At 40.1% G+C, this 22,509-nt stretch overlaps 2 protein-coding genes across 3 annotated transcripts in view; one reads left to right on the top strand and one right to left on the bottom strand.

The window, feature by feature from the left end:
* Nucleotides 1–22,509, top strand: part of ago3a (argonaute RISC catalytic component 3a) — a 479,754-nt gene that overhangs the window by 25,343 nt on the left and 431,902 nt on the right. The window lies entirely within an intron of this gene.
* LOC140374521 (mannosyl-oligosaccharide 1,2-alpha-mannosidase IA) overlaps nucleotides 3,101–22,509 on the bottom strand; it is a 212,864-nt gene continuing 193,455 nt past the window's right edge. The window contains exons 6-12 of one of the 2 annotated variants that reach the window (XM_072461449.1): nucleotides 18,492–18,615; nucleotides 18,244–18,337; nucleotides 16,277–16,392; nucleotides 14,656–14,875; nucleotides 7,436–7,608; nucleotides 5,726–5,841; nucleotides 3,101–4,318 (exon numbers count right to left, since the gene is read on the bottom strand). In XM_072461449.1, the coding sequence (XP_072317550.1) occupies nucleotides 4,183–4,318; nucleotides 5,726–5,841; nucleotides 7,436–7,608; nucleotides 14,656–14,875; nucleotides 16,277–16,392; nucleotides 18,244–18,337; nucleotides 18,492–18,615 (979 nt within the window). In that variant the 3' untranslated portion in view covers nucleotides 3,101–4,182. Of the gene's footprint in view, nucleotides 4,319–5,725; nucleotides 5,842–7,435; nucleotides 7,609–14,655; nucleotides 14,876–16,276; nucleotides 16,393–18,243; nucleotides 18,338–18,491; nucleotides 18,620–22,509 lie in introns of both variants that reach the window. The other variant, XM_072461448.1, reaches the window with a different exon arrangement.

The following is a 22,509-nucleotide window of genomic DNA, read 5'->3' as shown; positions in this document are numbered from 1 at the left end:
TGTTACAAATGCATGATATACAAACACTTGAGTGCTTGGTTACCAGGTATGATCCACTAGAGCCATGAGAGAGCTCCTCCTCTCTACGAGGAGGGAAATATGTGCTGAACAGACCGACAAAACCTAAGGGGCTCATAAAGACGTCATCTTAAAAGTAGCATCATATATAAGATTTAGTGACATTTTCTTTGAAGTTATTTACTAATTTGAAACTTTTCCCAGTTATGTTTGTGACATTTCTGACAAGATGTGCTTTTGTGTTGTTTAGAAAAATAAACTAGACGACATTGTTGTCCTGGAAAACATCAGAGCGATGTGAATTCCTTTGATTTTGAAATGGGTGGGACAGGATTGACGGAGCGTGAACTTGCCACTTCACTGCTTTGTGTAATCAAAGATAAAACTTGCTTTCGTGTTGGCGATGTTAAAAAAGGGTTCTATAATGTTGTCAGTGTCACTTACGCTTAGTTTATTAAGTAGCATTTCACATGAGAGACTCAGTAAATGTTTGCCTTTCAGAGCTCCATCTTTATACAAGTAAAATGTAAAAGGACATCAAAAAACACATGTATTCAACACAGACTGTTCTGATTGCTGTATTGAATCTGTCCACAAATGTCTAAACAAAGATAAAAACTATTAACATGCCACTAACTTGGAAGAACACAAGTTTGGATCGTGACCCATCTTTTAGTCCATCCATCCATTTTCCTCCGCTTTATCTGTGCTCTGGTGGTGTAGACAGCTGTCTGAGCAGGGGGTCCAGACTTCCCTCTCCAGACACTTCAGCCCGAGGGGTTCTCACAGAGAGACAGAGTCCCTCCAGGGTCTTCCCCGGGGCCTCCTGCCGGCGGGGCCCAGAACACCTCTCGAAGGCAGATATTCGGAACATATGCCCAAGCCACCTCATCTGGACGAGTAGCAGCTCTACTCCAAGCTCCTCCTGTGTGGCTGTGTTCCTCACACTATCTCTAAGGGAGCACTCTGCCACCCCACGGAGGAAATATGTCACCGTTACTGACAAAATCGCAACAGTGCAAAAATATCCAGAGATTCAAAGTAAAGGAATGCATGATGGAACATCTCAATGAACAGGTGGGTCACTCACTACTGTCAAATACATTAATCACCCATTTATAGAGTCAGAATACTTTGGAATGATTGCTGTACAAGGACAGACATACAGGACATGAAAATACACTCCAGACTATTCTTTGGTTATTTACTGTATATTATTTATGGTGTGACGGGCGTATATACACAGTAATCATAAATAATGGATTCATGAACAAGATGCTGTGAGGAGTGCTTCCACAGTGCAAAAATACTGCCAGAATCCCATGACAATACAGCAAAGTTCCCTCTAATTCTTCATGTGCCTGAGCAAACACACAAAGTCCCTGAGGGGCCCCTTGGACCCTGTGAGAAACATCAGACGTGTGAACTGTGGTCACGCCAGTGTCACATCCATCCAACTTACAGGCTCTGTTCAAAGAATCACGCAAGCAAATTAGATGACTTTTAATCCACTTACAAAAAAAGTAAGTTGGCTAGAGCTGAATATTAGTTTATATTGATTTTTTTTATTAATTTCATGGTCAGCACCCATTATTTTAGAAGATAATTGGGGACATTCCTTTAACTAGATAAATGAAAGATAGATGAGTTTATATCATACTGTGGAACTTTCCAGGCAAAGCAAGAACAATGTTATGAGAAAATGAGCTAGTTAAACCTTTAAACATCAAACTGCCTCACTTCACCTGAGGAGCCTCATGTTCTGGGGGCCTATAGCCTCCTCTGTTTGGGAACCACTGCTCTAAACCCACTTTTAATATGCACAATGCTGAGTACAGCTTCAAAAAGGAAATAGTGCAGTGTGATTTGTATGTCAAATTAAGGCTCATATTATTTCAAATTAAAGCTTCTATGTAATATTGATGTGCGATGGTGGAAAACAAGTATAATATTTTATCGGAAAATTAATCAAACATGTAATTTATTAGTAGGTTATTATTTTGATACATTTGTGAACACCTGAGCGCTCAAAACAAACATTAAAACAATAGCAACATCATATTTTACCTTTTTATATGGTTGTTCTTTAACCACACTTTCTAAAATGATCATATATTTTAGTCCCAAGATTGTTAATGTTCAACTAATCAACACATTAGGGTTTAAAATCTAACTAATGACATAGAGAACTTACCTTGGGGGTGTTGCTGTGCTCAAAACCTGGTGTATTCAAGCCAAAGTACACTAAAAGCAGGAAGAGGAGGGAAAGGTTAAGCAAAGAAAACCTACTAGTCCCTTTATTATGCCTTTATTATACCTTGTTTGACCCTTTTGCTGCGTCGGTCCAGAAGAAATCACTGGAAGCTCGTCAAGGTAAAGCGGTCCATCAATGAGGCCACGTCATAATCAGTGTTCATACTTTCATACTGGCTCCTCAACCAACTTGTCTTACAAGAGTGAATTATGAAAATTTAATTTTTTGGGCATCTTCGAAGGTACTATATAAATCCAAGGCATAAATAAAGGGTTCAATTAAGGCAACAATATTAGTGACAGCAACAGCCACAACCCACCAAAGGTAATCACCATTTATTTGTATCTAGAAAACAGTAACACTGATGCATGGTAAAGACTGCATTGACAAGCATTAAATAAATGGGCAGATTGCTCGTTTTAAAGGCAAAGGGAGTCCAAATTATAGACTTTTCAAACTATTTTCAATTTACCAGTGAATTTCAATCATGTAACTTTTATTTCCCGGAAGTCGTAATGTGTTGAAATGAGGATTTAGATGACAGGAGGTTGATGATATAAACCGTTAACTCTGACACATGGAGAGAGTTGTGCACTGGCTAAACCCCATTAGTCATTTTCAGCGGCTGATTGCTGGAACTTTCCCCAACTCTGAGATAACCTCCTTTAATTAAATCTGTAATGAACTTCCTGGGAGCAAACATTGAAAACAAATGTGAGCAGCAAATGAGGCGAGTTCAGGATCTTTCCCTCGGTCAGCACAGGTTTAACTGCATCAAACTATCACAATAAGCAGGTGGAGTGATGAAGAAAGACATGACAGCAGAGCTTAAATGTACAAAGTTGCACAGATCTTTTATCAGTATTTGAAAATATTCAACAGTGAAATCAAACAGTAAGAATAACATTAATTAATATCAGAATTAACTAGACTGAAAATCTTTACCGAAAACACCTGAGGGAAGCAAATCATAACAGAACCCCAAACAAAATGTTCACTGAATTTGAACAGAATCACAAAATGAAGACAAGCTCAGACAGGGTCAGTATGTACAGCACATTCGCTCTACAAGCGCAGTGACAACAGAAGAGGTGAACCTCCGCAGTGGCAGCCACACGGACCGTAAAGGCTCAAGGTGAAGCGGAAAATACAAGAGACAAGGAAAAGCCATCGGCAGCAGAGCTCTCATTCTGTTCCTTTTCATACACTTGTTCTAAGGTCAGCGCGCCCACATGGCCTCCTTCCTCACTTTGATTTGAAAGGCAAAGCGAGAATAAGTAACCAAGCATAGAGTGGAAATGCAACTTAACAATGTTCAAATGGTCCCTGGATGCGTAAGACACTGCCGTCTTCCTGACAACTTTAAAAATTCATTCAAACTTGTTTCAGAGAAACATGACATCAGCATTATTTTGGAGGTGGATCTGGGATTCACATTTCATTTAGTCTGTACATTTTCAATATTTAGTACACATCAGTCATTTACTACCTGTTAAACCTTACCAAACACATTACTAGAAACAGGGGAATAGATGCAAACAAACCTTTGGTCAAAGAGTGTACTCACAAAGGAAATGCCAAGAAAGGTCTAAGAAAATCAGTTATCAGATTAACCGAGGGTTCAAATCATGGAACCAAACTCAAGTGGTTCTATGTGTCTCTAACAGTATGGCCCAGAGCCTCCTCCCATACATTTGGGTCTGCAGTACTGTTTCCTCACAGAGGAAAGAAGGAAAGAAAAAGGTGCTCTTTTCATGAAAGTTTGTTTTGATTGTCCACAAAAAGAAGAGCCAGCAGTGGTGTCTGCGGCAGAGGAGATACAATCACAGCGTATGGACCATGGCCCTCACTGAAGAGGACCACAGAGTCGTGACAGAGCCCAGGCCTGTGTGAGTCCTGTCCTGGTCCAGTCACTGGGAGCCTGTCTGTGTCACATGACTCTGCTGACAGCTCCTGCGGACCACAGGCAGGGGGTGGGCCTCTGTGTTGAAGACCCAGTCCTCCAGGGGGAGCAGGTCGTCTTCAGAAAACAGCAAGTACAGGTACCTACACAAACAAATGAAATAAACCATAGAGCCATCATTTCACTTATTCTGCTCAAAACATTGTTTACAGACTGTGAGAGTGATTCACACTTAGAAAATATTAAATCAATCAGGCAATATAAAAACAAACATCATATGCATTTCAAAGGCTTCTTCTGCAGGTAAGTATTGAGCTGACACTAGCGCCGCAGGGAAAAGAGATAGTCATATGTAAAAAGCTCTGCTTGTATGTACATTTAAATGAGCTTTCAAAGGCGCCTTTATTGCAGGCTGTAGGCACATTTCTCAGCTATGTGTTCTGAATTTGAGCAGGACTGTCTCTGTTACACTATCATTTCTAATGAACGAGCCATTGTGAAACTATGGTTTTGGCAGTTGTCCATTTGGCAAAAAATATGACGTTTATTTACTGTAGCTGATATTTATCTTGTACTGTGGCATCACAAAAACGCTGAGGTGACAGTCCTGACATGGTAGTTAATTATCCATAAAAAGTGATGATAAAATACTAAAGGAAATGAACATACTATAAGAACAATCAATGACTCATCAGTGTCATTTCTTATAAAGTGATTAGCATGAGTTTATAAAGAAATGTCTTACTGTTGTCATGTTTTCATATCTGCTCTTACAATACACGGTCTATCATATACATAACTGTTTATAGTTAATAAAAGCTCTAATGCATGATTGAGCTTTAATTTGGAAATGATTTAAAATGTTCAGATGATTCTTATTGATACGGTGTGGCCGTTTCAGGGAATCCCCTTTGTTTAATCCCATTCAAAATGTGAATTGACACTATACTACTTATAATACAGTAATAAGAATGGCAAATTTGAAAAGTTGGCCAAAAAAAAAAACTGTTCTTATTATAGGCAACAGAAATACATAAACATTTTCACAATACTATGCCAAATATTGCCCCTCCGCCTTCTGCTGTGTTACTTGCATTAAATGATTCTTTGCAGAAGCTCTTACTTTGCGGTGATTGTCACTTTCAGGTTAATGCAGCTGTAAATTGAAGCGGCGTACAGGCAGCTGCTAAAAGCCGTCTGCTTTCTGCCGACCTGAATCTCTCATCACCCTGGCCTTAAAATAAGGCTCTACTCCGAGTGTCAGGACATGGTACCCTGATACGGAGGTCTGCATCACATAAATGACTCGCGGTGGAGGCGAGCTGCCATTACCCCATCTGTAGGCGCCGCAATGTTTCTGAGAATATTCTTCATTTCCAACTAGAGTAAGGAAAATTGTGCCGAAATTGTGCCGTGTGTGCTATCAAGGGTGCACAATGGCATATAGGCCCAGATGAAAGTAATGGTTATGGAGGCGGTATTACAGAGGGTAACCGTTTAGCGCAGATACTGTGGTGGAAAGTCATTTGGGCCGAGGAGATGGGACGTACTTGAGTGTCTCTGAGAGGAAGAAGCTCTGCTGCATGTTGTCGTGGCTCACGTTGGTGGTGTACACGTCCCTGATGCCAGAGAAGCCTGACTCCACTCTGCAGTGCTGCTCCAGGGCCTGGCAGGACAAAGAGCACATAAGACATGGTAGAAACTGACAGGGCAACGCAGATGTTTTGCCTGTCATTTTAAGTTAAGTATTTATTGAACCAAACATTAAATACTTAACGGCTTAAGATATATACATTCAAATCACAGTGACAAAATCTCCACAGGGCAGTTTGTGTATGTTCCTCTTTTCTCTTGCCTGAGGGGAGAAACTGGACATGGACAGCAGTGATTTCCGAGGCTTTTATTGTCATTAATAATGGTGTATTTTGTTGAATGAGTATTAATCCAGAGAATATTTCCTTTGAATTGTATGCATCATTGTATGCATCACATGTTTAGTTCCTACCTCCGAAATTACCTATAGATTTTTTTGTTTTGGCCCCAAAAATAACAGACTTTTTAATTTCCGTTCGTAACTTGTTTTTTCTTTAAGAATTAGTACATCAAACATTCTGAGTCGCTTTGTAAGCTACAGAGTCTAGACACCTGCAATACTAAATCTGACATAGGCTAATGGACAGTTTCTGGGCTAGCCAAGCGGATTAGCACATCATTAGCCCTGCTGCAAAGGGCTGGCTTATACACATTCATTAACAACGACCCTGGCGTGTTAGATCCCGTGTTCACGTAGAGGAGCGGGTCGACACTTCTGTCAACCTTTGGGCTTTATAATTACAGGCGCGTCACAGTCGTCAGCTTGATCTCTCACTCCACTGACTGATTGCTAAGCTAACATACTCCTGTCTGATGCCACGTTAATAACAGGGCTGCATTCGCAACCTCCTCTTCCTCTGGGCGCAAATGGACCTGTAATGCCACCTTATGTCAATAGAGCAGGTCGGGGTAATCGAGGGTGTCGTGCTGAAGGTAAAGTCTATATTTATACATCTTTACAAGCCACTATTCATTGTCTGGTGTTATAGATTTTTCTATAGAAACAAGAAACATTGCCCTGGTGGTGTGTATAGGCTTTCAAACGCTATTTATGGCTGGACCTTGAATTACGTTGTCAATGGAAAGGACTACACTTTGAAGGACTCAATTTGTCCCGTGTCTGATCCGTCACAGTAAAAGTACATTTATCAACCATCACAGAGGAAAAAACACACTTTCACTGCTCAGTCCAAAGCAAACACATTTTTATTCTAGCCACAGCTAAGTATTTGCTGCATAAAACTACTTTCTGTCAGCACAGATAGAAACCTACCTGGTTCAGCCCCCCCCCGAGCTGAACCAGGTAGAACATAATACTTTATTTATGTAAAGGATAAAATAAGTATAAGTATAAAAAAAGGTATTTGAGATAATAAGAATAACTAAATAATAAAATAATAAAAAATAAATAAATAAATAAAATTAAAATTAAAATAATAAATACACACCGGAAATTGGACAGATACCAGATAAATAAGTAATTCAATGTAATACTGTGGAACATTCCAGGCAAAGCAATATTATCCCCATGAGCTTATAGGCTGTGTCCTCCACCAGAAAAATGACGCACCTTTAAATGTTCACATATGATGGTAATGTTTAGGATGGGATGTAAATGTCTCAGTAGAAGTATAACATGACAGTAGTATCTGCAGTGTGTGTCTCACCTGCACAGCCTCCCAGCCCCACTCTCTGTATTTGGGGTCGTGTGTGACTCTCCACATGTACATGTAGCTCTCGATGACTTCTGGACGTAGAATATAATATCTATCGCTCAGTCTGGTGGCCGTGGCTTCAGCTCCACTGTCGAACCTGAACGCCTCTGGGCCCAGTTTTGTTCCTGGTGGACACAACCAAAAAAGTAAAAAACACATCACCTTTAAAGTCTTAACGTTGGATTTCCATGAGGGTTACAAAAACACAAGGAATCCGTTCAACACATTTTGTCCAGAAGAACTTTCCATTTCATCCTCAATTTAAAACATAAACCATCTATTCATCCCCTGGTACAAAGGGATCTATTTTCACTGAGGTCAAAAGCAGAGCATTGGCATAGCAACATCTAACGTTCTGCAACACACTTGGCTTTGCAATCGTGTCTCTGTCCGTGTATACAATATGTGTGAGTGGACAATTGGTTCCATCTTCTAAAACCACTCTGCCGCTGATGTTTCTGGGAAAATATCCGTTGGTGGGAGGGAGAGGGAGCTTTGAGGTCGCTGTGGGTTTCAAGTGTCCGAATAAGTGCATGTCGAACTCTACAATAGGAGCAAAGTATGAAATGTATTCCAAAAAGTGAAATCAACTCACGTCAACAGAATAGCATGAATAATAATGTAGATGGAAAGTCAGTCACTAGCAGTAAAGTGATACATTGAACGTCCTATACAAAGTTGTCTATCTGCTTTTCTCGAAGCACGGCTATATTTTAATAAGCAATTCATCTGTCAGAGTTTATGCCTGAGTTATATTGTTTATTTTCACAGAGGAGAATTCATGGCTTAATTTGCCAACAACAATTTAGTGACAGTGTGTAAATCTAAAATGCGCTCTCAAGAGGCTGTAAATTCCAAGTTGAAGCTACACTGTTGTCTTCCTCTTAATTAAGGTTTCTGCATTACAACTAAACAAACAGTTCACTTAATCTGAATGTTTGAAGAGAGATAATGTGCAGTAACCACGGAAGCGGGTGTGGGTGGAGTCTTTCTGAGCAACTACTGGAAGTGAGGTGCACCTGACCCTTGTGTTCATTTATTGTTTTTATCAGTATGTTATTGATGAAAACTTAATGATAACTAAATATTGAATGAGTAGTTAATGAGGACTAACCTAGTACAGAATAAATAGTATGGATAATAATAGTAAATATATGATCGGCCCTCGCTACGCCGCCGCCACGCCGCAAGAGGAGGGGGCGCTAACGCGCCCCAATTGTCCTTTTATTGCGCCTACTGCTGAATCTGTGACGCTGTCACATCTTCTCCCCTTTGTTTTACCATCAAAAAGCTATTTTATTTTGAATTCTTGGCAAAATGTGCGGCTTTGCCGCACAGACACCGTGACTCTTTGAATAAAAATGTGGATAACTTTTGATGGTCCACCCCTGAAGATGAGTCTCACCAAATTTCGGGTTAATATGTCTAACGCCCTAAGAGGAGTTTGTGAAAGTCTAAAGTGTAAACATGTTCTGGCGATTTCCCCATTGGAATAACATGGAAGGTTTCGGTCATCGTTACGGCAACGCCATAACAATTATGACATGGGTCTCATTGACTTTTCTGATGGGGATGCCAAAATTGAGTTGTGTGTCAAATTTCATATAATTTCGCAAAACTAAATATTTAACCTCCATATAAAATCTGTAGGGGGCGCTGTGGTTCCAAATTAATTTATTTCACTTCAAGTAGGTTTAGGGCAAAGAGTTTAACAACTGATTCTAATTTGACGCAATTCGGACTTTATCTGCGCAAACGGCAGAAATGTTAAATTTGGGAGATTTCTGAAATTCTTGCTACAGTTTGCGGCTTTGCCGCACAGAGACCGTGACAGGTATCAATGTAATTTGGATAACTTTTGATGTCCCACTCCTCAGTAGCATTTTCACCAAATTTCAGCTTTTTAGGGCCAACGCCCTGGGAGGAGTTCGTAAAAGTACGACGTTTGGAAAAACTCCGAAGTCATGTTTAGCCATTTTTGAAGCAATATGGCCGACATTTGGTTGGGCGGACGGCGTTGCCGTAATAATATTTTTTACTTCTCTTGTCACCATCTACCTCTGCGCCAAATTTCATGATTCTACGATCAGATTTTTTTTGGGTCATTTCCCATCTCTCAATGCATTTTTGGTACATTTGGGGGCGCTGACGCGCCAATTTTTTTTATTTTAGAAAAGGGAAATAGCCAGAATGTAGAGAGGCACGATTTTTAGAGGTGTGCAAATTTTTGTGACTTTTCGTCAATGTTCACTGGGTGAAAAATAGGGGGGTTGGTCCCGAGAAGAAGAAGAAGAAGAAGAAGAAGAAAGAATAATATTCCGATGCGAAAACAATGTTTCCCATTTTCCAAATATCATAAACTATACATTTTCGGAAAGCGCTCGCGCTTTCCTACCTCATGGTGTGGGTCCCTGGTCACTGACGGGTACTTTCGTTAATTTTGAGTGGGCTCCGCCCACTTTGTGTTTTTGGCCCTCTATACAGTAATAATGTTCATTTTTTGCATTACATGCTTATATGCACGGAACATGCAAGAGATGGGGAACGTATTCGTGAGGTACTTAGCGCAAATGAGTGCTTTATATGGGGATGACGACCGCTTCGCGGTCGTCATCTCAATGTAAAGTGCTCGTTTAGTGCGCACTTTTGCACGGGCTTCGCCCGTTTACAACGGTAATGTTCCATTTTCCTACTACTAATTAGTATGCACGGGGCGTGCATGAGTGAAGGAGTGCGTTAGTGAGTGTTTGGAAGTGGGCGAGCGCTTTGCGCTCGATTTCGTGCGCACTACGTGCGCACTTTCGCAGCCGTGCTTCGCACGGCCTTACAAGATTAATAGGCCTCTCGCCAGCTTGTGGCGCTCGGGCCCAATTAAATAAAACATTCAAGTCTGAGTAGTAAGTGAGTACTGTATTTTTCGGTCGCACCTTTTTTCATAGTTTTGGCCGGGGTGCGACTTATACTTATACTTAGACTTATATGTGATATTATTTGTTATTTTCACACTTGCAACTGCATTTGATACTCCAGTGCAACTTATGTATGTTTTTTTCTTCTCTATTATGCATTTTTTGGCTGGTGCGAGCGGGAAATACCCTTCTTATTAAAGCTATAAAGCGCTGCTTGGCTGTCCATCAGTGGAATATATTCAATAGGCACATTTCTGCATTTGCACTTCGGGGTTCGAACAGAGTCTAAGGGTTTGAGCGCATCCAGCTGAACTCCCATGCCGTTTCTGCACTAAATAATTCATGCACATGTAAATGGTTGTGGTTAAATCTCTAACTGTAAAAGCTCTCATTGGGAACTGGTCAAAACAAGTCAATCACATGGGCTTTACTGCATTTATACATAGAGTGGTTAGTATGGAGTATTTGACTGTAGGTTATTCAAAGAAAGCTCGACAATTCAAGAACGTCAATCACTGCAACACAAAAAGTAATAAGCATGTCTTCTCTAAAAATGGCTGCTTGATATTATGGAAAAAACTTCAACAGTAATAGCAACATTTATATTAAGCAATCAGGACCACAGCAAGATGAGGACTAAACGACAAATATTTACACAAACTTCAAATATAAAGACCTCATTATCATGATTATTCGATTTTACTAGACATTATGTGTTATATTTCCGTACTTGCATTCGAAAGCATTAGAACCAGTGTACTAGAAGTTGTAAAGAACAGTACATGCACTTGCTTTAAAAACTCAAAGTGTCTGTCGTGTTGAATTAGCCATATCTGACAATATGTGGAGCGAACAAATCATCTAAAACCGGAGCTGAAACAAAGACTCTTCCTGTTGCCACTGCTGCTGTGAAAATCTGTGAACTTGATCCAAAAATGATGACACGTCTCATACGTCATAAGGCGCTGGTACAGCTGGCAGCCCGGTGTAAACGCTCTCTCTTCTTTCTCACACTTATTGTGCTTTATCTCCTATATTTTGTAAATATAGTTAGTATATTTTTTCGATTTTACTGTACGATAGGGACACGCGCTGGAATAGTTTTTTAATTCAACTGTTTTTGACTTTTTTCGGCTGGATTTGAGTGTTTTTCGTTGTGTTGTTGTGACGTGAGCTAGCTCCGAGCGAGCCCCCCCCCCCCGCGCCCTCCGGCCGCGCTAAAGTACGGCGTGTCGTCGGTACACGTTTATATACACGTTTATATACACGTTTATATGAAAGAGGAACTTCACCAACGATCAGGACACGCACTGGAATCGCTTTAAATTAACTTGTTTTGACTTTATTCGGCTGGATTGAGTGTTTTCGTCGTGTCGTGGCGATGTGTTTTGGCTCTGAGTCCCCCGGCTCCGGCCCCGCCCCCCGGCTCCGGCTCCGGCCCCGCCCCCCGGCTCCGGCCCCGCCCCCCGGCCCCCCGGCTCCGGCCCCGCCCCCCGGCTCCGGCCCCGCCCCCCGGCTCGTACCGCGTTTCCACAAAGGAGGAACTCATGAAACTGCGGAGAACAGTCGTCTTACCCGGAGATCGTCACGTTATCCCGTCGCAATACTGACCTAACCTAATACTGATGTGCAATTCTGTCATATGTGCAATTGCTGTTGGAATTCATGTGCAATTCATGTGCAATTACTGTGAAATTCATGTGCAATCTATGTGCTGTCGTGACACATATTCATGTGCAATTACTGTCGGGATCACATGCAATGGTATTTATCTATTTGTCTATGGGAGTTTTTATTTATTTATAGGAGATCTTCTACTGAAAGTGTTTTTCAGACTTCCTATAAGTGATCTGTTCTTCTGTATCTACCTCTGTATCTACCTGCGTTGCACCAATGAAATTTCCCCATGTGGGACAATAAAGGAATATCTTATCTTATCTTATCTTATAAAGTATTAATGTGTTTAAGACAAAGCTGAATGGTACTCACTGTGAACACACACACGTCACACATGTTCTTGGCAGCTACTCCCAAATGTGTAATGCACCCTCTGCCCCGTAACAAGTAAAGAGAGAGTTTGTAAAGAACTCCACGGGACTCTTGCCCAGGAAGATGAAAAGACCTTTTCTTTGTTCTTTCCAGATTTTGCCATTTGTGGGTGAATCCGCGCAGCCTCCTAACATCAATGAGGCAAAAAAGCTTAAAATTAGCAGAGGATTATTTTCAGTGCCAAGACAGAAGCCAGGGACATCAAAAGAGTCTTGGAAAAGGAAGGATTCTGCTGCAGTTTTACACAGGGTTTCTTGTGTTCCCACATCTCTAAGCAGAATCTATTTTGAATGGTCTTTTAACCTCATTTCAAAGGCAAACCCTCTCCAAATTTGCCAAAAGTCTCACTCTTCTCATTGTTCTGTTTACTCTTCCGCACCGTATATCACTGCCTAAACTTTCTTTTCATTGCGGCTGGATTACTGGGTTTTAATCACCTCTGTGTCTCCGGCTCCTGCCCGCAGCTGTGAGGTGTTAGACAATAATCGAGAACTTAAAATTCTTGCTGCTCCTTATTAGTCTTGTCGTCTGTGTGCCGAGGTGAAGCCACCAAGAACCATTCTCCCTTTGATTCACAGCTAAATGAGAAAGCCTTAGGCGCTGTTAATTCACCATCTCCCACACTCCTAATTCTCTCACTGTATGCCACAACCTGTTTGAACACAAGTGACTTAGCAATACACCCCCCATACACTAACCAAGATAAGATAAGATAAGATAATCCTTTATTGTCCACACATGGGGAAATTTCATTGTTGCAACGCAGGTAGATACAGAGGAAAAGAACAGAAAAACACTCTCAGTAGAAGATCTCTTTTAAACAAAAACTCCTATAAACAAAACCTCCCATTTCCCAACAAGGGATGGGAAAAATAAATAAAGATAAAAATAAATAAATAAACACCATTGCATGTGATCACGACAGTAATTGCACATGAATTGCACTACAACATTTAAATACTTTCTAAAGAACTTCTTGTGTACTATGCATAAAACTGGATTATGAATTATTTCCACTATTAGGCCGACACATTAACGAGCAGTAAAATGATGACTTCAGACAGTTTAAGTGCCATTCACAGGTGAGTGGTGTCTGTCAGAGGGAGCGGGACATTAGGAACAAGGGAACATTTTGTCCCTGATTTTGACGTGCTAAAAAAAAAAGAAATAAAAGAAAATGGAGCAAGATTTGAGCGGCTTTGACAGAGTCGGAACTTGTGCAGGGCAAATAGTGCAGTGAGAAGAACAAGGTGCGAGCAGTGAGTCCTCATGTCAACCCTGTTAATCCTCCAAAGGTTAAAGGAATAATGGAGGATTTTTGGCACGCAATCTTTGGTGGTGAGTGTGCGCATGCGGATTTTTCAAAAAGGGACTAACAGTCGCTTGAGTTCTCAAATCGTCAAAAAATCCTCTATTATTCCTTTAGCATGCCTGCCAGCTGAGATTGCTTATGAGCTGATGAGGTTTTTGTATATGCAACCTGAAAAATAATTAATAATCAAACTAAACTATTATTACTGCCATATTTTGTACACTCATTTATTTAGCTTTATTTTCTTTTCTTTTGTATTTTATGCTAAATCAACCTTACTGACATTTTAACATGATTACAATGGTGTTTTCTTATCGTTAGTTTACTCAAATTTGTATTATTATTGATTCCTGCATGTTCGATTAATCCTTGTCCTGCAACTGAGGCCGAGACTCTCGAGTGACACATGTATGGCTCAAAAATGTCAAATAGACAGTTTTTAAAACTGAAATATGTAAATGACATGATCTGCTGCTTGTTACTGTGAAACGTCATTATAAAGAGGCGGGGCTTTTCAATTCAGCAGTTTTGAACAGGAAGTCAATAAACTTATTTGTATTACAAAGCCGTTTTAGATCAATATTACGGTTTACAAGTAACAAACTGTAAAATTATGACTGTCATATGTACATTTTATTATCATTATTATTTTAAATTATATATATATATATATATATTTTTTTTTAATAATAATTTGTATGTTTAAAATAAATAAATAGGAGAGATGTCAAATAGGCAAATAAATCAAGCTTGAAAATAAATAAAAACATAAAAAAATTCAAATAAAATAAAGTTCAATACTAAGTACCCCCCAAAAAATTTAAATAACATGACCAGTCTGAAAGGTCTGTGCCCATACTAAGCGAGCAAAACGATGATATAACTGCAGGTCTGTCACTGACCTGATCGTGTGTAGCTCTCATGACAGGTGTGTGTGATCTCCGCAGCCAGGTCCAGATAGTGCTGCCTCTTCTCCTGTGGTCCATCGTCTGCCCCGATCCCGATCATTCCCCCGGAGAAGCAGGCCAGGTGACCCATCTTGTGGTCCAGGATGCCTCCCCTCCACTCGGCCATGTACGTGAGGCCTCCTTGGGACTTCTGCACCAGGTTAGCCTCGATGGCCTGCACAATGCAAGGACACATTTTACAAATAATACAAATTAGTGACCAGAAGGCTATATTCTGAAATGTTTCTTCACTAAGAGCTGTGGCCAAGGTCAGTCGGACCAAATTCAACCCACCTTTAGCTACTGGAGCTTAAAATACACATAATTACAATGTTTGGCGACACATAACCCCTACAACAATAGCAGCAGAAAATAATAAACAATTATGTTTTTTTCTTTTTTTTGAGGGTTGAGACTGACGCACTTCCCTGTAATTAGTGGTGGTTAGCGCTAATTATAGCAAAGTATAAATGGAAAAATGTTTTCTCATTGTTTTAATTAATGTACTTTTATTTGAATGCCAAAGTTAATGAGTTGTGCTTTGCAGTCACCTTAGATCCTTATATAAATAGGCAGTACAAAATTGGATAGCACTGAGGTCCTTAGACATTTTAATATGAAGACACAAGGGAAAATGGATCCTGTAATTAGAAGCTGTACCTCTGGCTTGACCCTGCGAAGAAAAGCGCACAAATCTCTGTGGCCATCTTAAGTTTATCGTGTGTGTGATGGTGTAATTGGAGCCTTGGAAAGTAGTGTAAGTCTTTAGACATCATCCCATTACATTTTTTTAATATAGTTTATGAACATGGGAGTATACGTTTACGCAGTGCATTGTAGCTAGTCGTAAAAGTACACAAGCGAGAAGTCAGTAAGTCACTAATTGTAGCTCTAATCACATCAGGCAGTACCGGGAAGCTTGGCTTTGATATAATCTCGTGTGCCTTCTTCTCATAGCCCTCTCCACCGGGGCTGTGTCACAAATACTCTCTTATGGCATATTGAGTGAGTTTTGTTAGGGGATTTAAAAAGACCTTCATTACGGCAAACAGAAAACACTGATTGCATTGAATTGCAGGAGTGTGTGTGCAGCGGTTTGCATAAAAGCCTGGGGTCTCACTACATTGTCCCTTCAAATATCTTTTTCATGTAGCTTTTTTGTGCTTCGCCAATTCTCCTGAGACGCTTCTGATATATTAATGTTGTTTTATACTTCAAAGATCAAAGACCTGTGAAAATAACTGCAATTATGAAATCCGTTTTTATCAAATGGAGTATTAAATATGTCAGCGAGGCCTTTTGTCACGTGGAACATGTTTTATTATAATTGTATTGTAAAAAATTTACATTTATTTCTATATTCTATTATTATTTGTTTTGTCTTTATTGATAAATAGTATAGTATCACAGTCAAGGCAGTCTGTGCATATCCTACTTTCACATTCTTCTGCACCTGCACTTCTTCACTCACTAGACACAAAATAACATCACACCTTTCATTCCAATCGCCTAATAGATGTGACCCGTTTTATGAATGAACAAGTAATAATGAGACATAATGGCCATAGACACATACATCGAGTGCACTGTAGTACATCCTCTTGGCGTCCTCGTCTGCCTTGTCTGACATTAGATAGGACTTGATCAGATACTCGTAGAAACTGTCCCCAAGACCACCAATGGAGACGTGATCTGAGGAGGAAAGCGCATGCAATAAGCCAAGATAAAGTACTATGTGTAGAGGTAAAGGTGTAAGTAATAGTAAAGGTGCTAGAAGTAAAGTGAGAAAGGTTACATTTAATAAGCTATTAACATTGGTGCAAAAATAAATCAGGCACTGAAACAAGTATCTTTTGATTTCCATGTCTGCTCTCCAGTGAGTGCCATTTTGTGGTGGAGGTGTATTACCACTTGCATACAGCTCCGCAGACTCCTCCACAAGGTTACCACCAGGCCTTTATGTTTGTCCTCTGCAGGCACCCATAAGTGAGAGAGAGAAAGAGAGGGAGGGATGTCGAGGGCTTTCTATTCTCTCTGTGCCGATAAATATACACTATTTAGCTTCTCTGCATGTTCCCACACAACAATTAGCCTCTCTAATCACCCAGATTACCACTTTTCAGACCGCCGTGTTTCTTTGAGACGCTTTTCACCCTCTTTCAGGTAAATCACAAAGCTCCAATTTTCTGAAGTAATTGAATTCATTATCATTTTAATAACAGAGCAATGGGAGTCATACACAGTGCAATGAGCTTGGTATGAAAATGAAAGGAAAGTAGAGCTGACAGAGGATGTGCCTAGATAACAATTAAAGTAACCACAAGAGTAAAACGTTGTAAACTCAATGATATCTTTAAGGTTTGTATTTGTAAAACCTCTTTCAGAATAGGGAGCTTGAGGGTCCTGTGCAGTATCTTTGCTGTTCCTGCACTGCACTTTTCTGGACTGAGATGTCAGTGCTCCAGTGACCACGGGCACCATTTTAGTGCCTTCACCAGCGCTGTCATCTTGCCCATTATTTGTTGTCACTGCCATTTTAAAGACATCACCGCATGCTGTTGACTCTCCGCTGTTAGATAGTCATGACAAACAGCTTATAAAACTGAATGAAAAGGGTTGATGCTTCAAGTAGACAGAAGTTATGGGTTTTTGTCCTTATCTACAGCGGTGAGCCACTGACAACACTTAAAAGCAGCGAAAACTTGCCACAACAAACACTTGCGGACATTTACATCTGCTCTGCCCATAAGCCCTCTGCATTGGACAACCCCTAGGTGTCCGATTTCTGTAAATCCACTGGGCCCTACAGACGTGCCGTAACACATTTCTGGACAAACAGAGTTTTTGGGGGATGTTACAGAAGAGGAATCCATTGTTTTGAGACTTTGTGTTGGCATTCTTCCCCGTGAGCATGAAGCTTTTGGTTTTTGACCACTTCAGAGCCGTAAAAAGCAGTTGTCCCATTATGTAATCACTCTGAAAACCCATAGCTTGGCAATTATACATTATTATTAAAAAGAATGGCTTGGTCAATATTGCCAAGCGCTGACCACTTAAATACTCACATGCATTTGGGTCTGCTTGTCTACTTTATCTGTAGAAAAATTGGCACACTAATTGAACACTAAAACTATAAAAAATCGAAGCATTTCATCCACAGTGAGACTGCAGAATATCTAGTAGTCTAAATCACTTGTGCTATACATGGCATATACACAGTTTATCCGAGCTTGGCACAGAGCTAGAGACCACAGGTGGCTGGAGTTAGACATTTTTGCACCAACAGGAATTTGAGACCCACAATTTGTAGATGTTCTACAATAGAAGCTGTATAAGTCTGGATTAAAAGTAAAAGTGTGGTAAAGTAAGGTAGGAATTTTCAAATTGTAAAACAGTGAATATGGAAAGTAAAATATAGGGCTAAATTATAATAACAATCCAAGCACTAAACTCTTAACTTCAGGCAAAGATCGCTCATCAACTTTTAACAACAGGCAAATTTCTCATGACAAAAGGGAATAAAATAAATTTTCTCTGACTTACGTTGGACCCAGTTGCCGCTGACGGGACTTAGAAAGTTGGGATAGAGGCCGTGGGGTTTCTCGATCTTGTTCAGCAGTTTCCTGATATTCATAACCTATTGAATACATAGATAACATAAAAACACTGTTAAATGAATTTTGTACTTCCATTTGCTTAAGGCTTGTACTCTAAAAATCGCCCTCAAACAAACTTAGTACAGCTCATTTTGCAACGTATCTGAATGTGTAGGAGGGTAGAAATGGACAAACCTTCTCTGTGTAGATTGGGTTAGCAGACAGCTCAGAGAGATGGACGAATTCAAGATGGAGAGTCCCAAACTCTGCCAGGATACTGCTCCCAGCTGAGGCCCACCCCCAGCTCCAACTGGTCCCACTGCAACGAGAGCACAGCCAAGCCTCTTAGCATCATCAAAAGACTCTCTCTACTGGACGGAAAACAAACTGCAACTAGTTTGTCCTTGCCGAACTTTTTTGTTGTCGTTTTGTTGAAGTTTCCCAGCGATATTGGAAAGTTAAGAAAGACCCGTCGATAGCGGCCTTAGAGCGTTATGCAGTCCATGCTCTCCCTCCCAGTCATTGTGTTACGCGTCAAGGAGAAGATGGTCTGAAGTACACCCTGCAGCCATGTGAAGGTTCCATTTGAGATACAACTTTTCAGGTAATCTCGGCTTAATGTGAGCCATTCCACAGTGCTGGGGAATGGCTTGTAAACGTCAGCCAGGATAATTGCAAAGCCACTACTGTCTGGGGCCTTTTGTTACGAGTGATTCTCACAGTTGTCATAAAGTGCATCGCATTGTGAACAGCACCATCTGTAGCTGCAAAGTCATAGAAAGTATCTCGCTCTGCACCGCTCATGTGACTCTTTTAAAATAGTATATATGACAAATGTTTACGTTGCATAGCGTAAATAAGACTTTTTTCAAAATTGTCTCGCCCCATTACAGTAAATGAGTAAAGGCAGGTTTTTATCAGCCGCCAACCAGGAAGTAATGCTGCTACACTGTTAGCATGCTAGTTGTTTTTAGCATTACCAACTCCAACCAAATATAAAATCATCGCAGTGAATATTTAGAATGCACGGAATGCATTTGTTTGGACCACTGCAAACAGTTAAAAACATATTTTTTTCTTTTGTTTTTAAATTCAACACATTTTATTACCAATTCCAGTGTTACCGTTACTGCCAATATTGCTTAAAGCCTACTACTGATACTACTTGAGCTTGAGTGGTGATTTATTTAAAAGTATATACCGGTATTATAAAAAAACAAAATGAAAATAAAATATTGAATAAACCAGAAAATAAAAATGACCGCTATATATCAGTCGCATCCAAGTGTCTGGTAAATTTGTGCATTTTCAAGTTCAACGTTAATTACATTTTTTCCTCAAGTTATTACAGTCCCGTCCTTGACAGTTGGTGCCAACCCTGTCATCAATTTCCTTGTTATTATCATTACTATTATTATTTTTACTGAAACTATTTCTTACATTTTAAGACAAAAAAAATAGCTGCAGCTTTGATGTCTTGAGGATTACTTCAACTGTTTACATCTGCAGAATTCCAAAAACAACTAAAAACTCCTAATCCGTAATCCGTAATAATAATACGTCAATCCTATGCAAATTCTCTCCTCAAATGACTGTCCTGAAAATTAATCGCAGGATGTTAATCGGATTGTTCAAAGGACAAGAAAAAAAAGTAAGCTATAGGTTTTTTCATTAAAATTTGAGTGAATATTCTATTAATTTAACTCCCCCCCAAAAAAAGTATGTGATATCCTCTTGTGTCCCCCTCTAATTTATGAACAATTGCCTTTATATCTACTAGTTAATGGAAAAAGCAGTAGCATAATGAATAATTTACACATCAAATCTGTTAATTAGATTGAAAACAGAAGAATGGGAAACTAGTGGTATTTCGACAAAGTTTGCGCACAAGGTCATCCTGAGACTCCACTCCCGTCTGTTTCCTAAAGGCATCGTGGGTAATATCTCCCTGCAAATTGAACTCCCACTAATGTGTCATTTGTGAGCGGCTCAGTTAATGCTCGTCTATGATTAGGCGAGCCACAATGTACTCTCCACAATGACTTTACATATCCTCCTAATAGATGCTGCTGGAGTTGATACATCCCATAATGAGCCAAAAATGAATTTATAAGATGTTATGGAGGTGGGAAAGGTGGTTGCCGGGGGAGTCAAGAGTGTTATGCAGTCTGATAAATGCGTTCATTAAAAGTTTAGGCGCCACGTCATTAGTAGTTCCAGTGGACTTTTCCCATGAGAGGAATCAATTGAAAGAAAAGGTGGCGGTGTTCGTTTGGGGAATGACGGGGGAAGTACTTTAAAAGCAACATCAGACACAACTAATGAGCTGCACTGGCACCACTCCATTCAACTATTCACCCTTTTGACAAACAGCACCGTCTCAGCCAACCGAAATGATGCAATGACAAGAATCAATACTAATAGTTGTTTGTGATGCTGGGGGCAAATTGAACAAGCTGCGTCAGAAATCCCAAATAAGCGAGAACACAGGAAGATAATAAATAGTGTCTCGGTGGATGTAATTGAAAATCATTTTTGCCTGTTTGAGCGGAGATAAAACCTGTGTCAGCCTAATTTAATTAATTTAGTGCGGGTTTCATTGGAAGTGTTTTCAAAGCTAGCAGACTGGAAAAGTGCTTCACCTGATCATATACAGAGCCTCAGTCCATCAAGAGACTTACAATTGCGATAATAATGCAGTTCAGACTAAACTGCGTTCTCAAATCCCTAACTGCATCAAAAGGAACAAGTTGTTTATTGCAGGATTTAAAATTTTCTTTTTCGCTTGACAAATTATAGCCTAGATACCATCTCCGGTTCTTCAGTTTGCATTATTTTGTGAGTGTGGAAGTTGTGTGGTAGTTCAATAGATTTCCTCAGCTACCAAAATGTGTAATGTATAAATGAGTATCATTCTAACCTTGTTAATGAAACATTCCACAGAGTGGCATTAAACTTATATACTTATATACATATCTTGCCTTTTTACTTTGAATGAGATAATTAATGCTTTTATTTTTTGTATTGCGATTTGTGTGTATTTTTTATGTAAATCCCTTTAAATTGCATTTTGTAGGGATTGTGCTCTATAAATAAATTGTATTGATTGATTCAATTACGGGCTCAAAATGATCTTCATAAACGTGTTCTTATTGTGCCCGAATGTGATCCCTGCTCCACAGATCTGACGTGTAATTTGGCCAGGAAGCTTCGTCTCCTCATCTCTATGGAGATAGATAAGTTTAAAGCAATACCATGAACATTCAAGGTAAAGGAATAACATCTCCATGGAGACAAGCAGGTGGCATACGCTCCACCAGACACGCAGTGCATTTTTTCAAGTTAGCTGCGCTGGTTTGTGGTCCAAGTCGTTGCCTTCATTTTGCCATAACAAAACACGTTCAAACTGTTCAGGAATTTGGAATAAAACCTCACATATTGTAAAATTGAAGAGCTATTTGGGAAGGTTTTGATTATAGCAACATCACAACATTGCCAATAATCTTACATCTTTAATAACTGATTATTACACCACTGTTGACTGTCACTGCCCACACATTCTCTGTACCTGTGCTTATGGTGTTACTCATGGTGTAAATAAACCCCTCTACTCACCACTCACTTGTACATTTTCCCTTCACCGCAGCAGCAGGGCCGTTCCTCGAGACTGGCTGCTTATGTTCTGCTACTCTGTGCATATGTCGCTCGCCTGACGGCAGCCACTAGCGTGTATACTACCAGTTGTTTTTAGTATTTCTCCATACGCGCTCACGCTACACTTTTCTCCCGACCGTCTGCAGTCCAAAGCCAAAACCATGTAAGTGTTGTCACAGTGTAAAATAAAGTAATTAAATCTGTCAGCAGCTGTCCGACTTGGCTGCCTGGTTAATTGGTAGCAGTTGGATAACGAAGGTGCCAGGAAGGGTCTTGGAAGATGATGGGATTGGAAAGGTTTATTTTGAAGTTGTAGTAATTTGATATTGCACGGTTCTATACGGACTCCAGCAGGACGTGTGGGATGTGCCTTTCCTCTGGGTGATTATGTATGACACGGCGGAGGTGAGAGTGAGCCGGGAGCTGCGTGTTAGTCACTGATATCAAGTTCAGTCAGTCACTCCTCATCCCCTCAGACTATATTTGTATTCCTGATATCAAAGCATTTTTGACGCTGTATTACGAATTAAACTTGTATTACGAATTAAGCTTGGGTTTC

Source organism: Eucyclogobius newberryi, unplaced genomic scaffold, assembly GCF_026437365.1.
Source record: "Eucyclogobius newberryi isolate DKJ021-1_F unplaced genomic scaffold, fEucNew1.0.hap1 SCAF_3, whole genome shotgun sequence".
NCBI lineage: Eukaryota > Metazoa > Chordata > Actinopteri > Gobiiformes > Gobiidae > Eucyclogobius > Eucyclogobius newberryi.
This window is presented reverse-complemented; position numbering and strand designations above follow the sequence as displayed.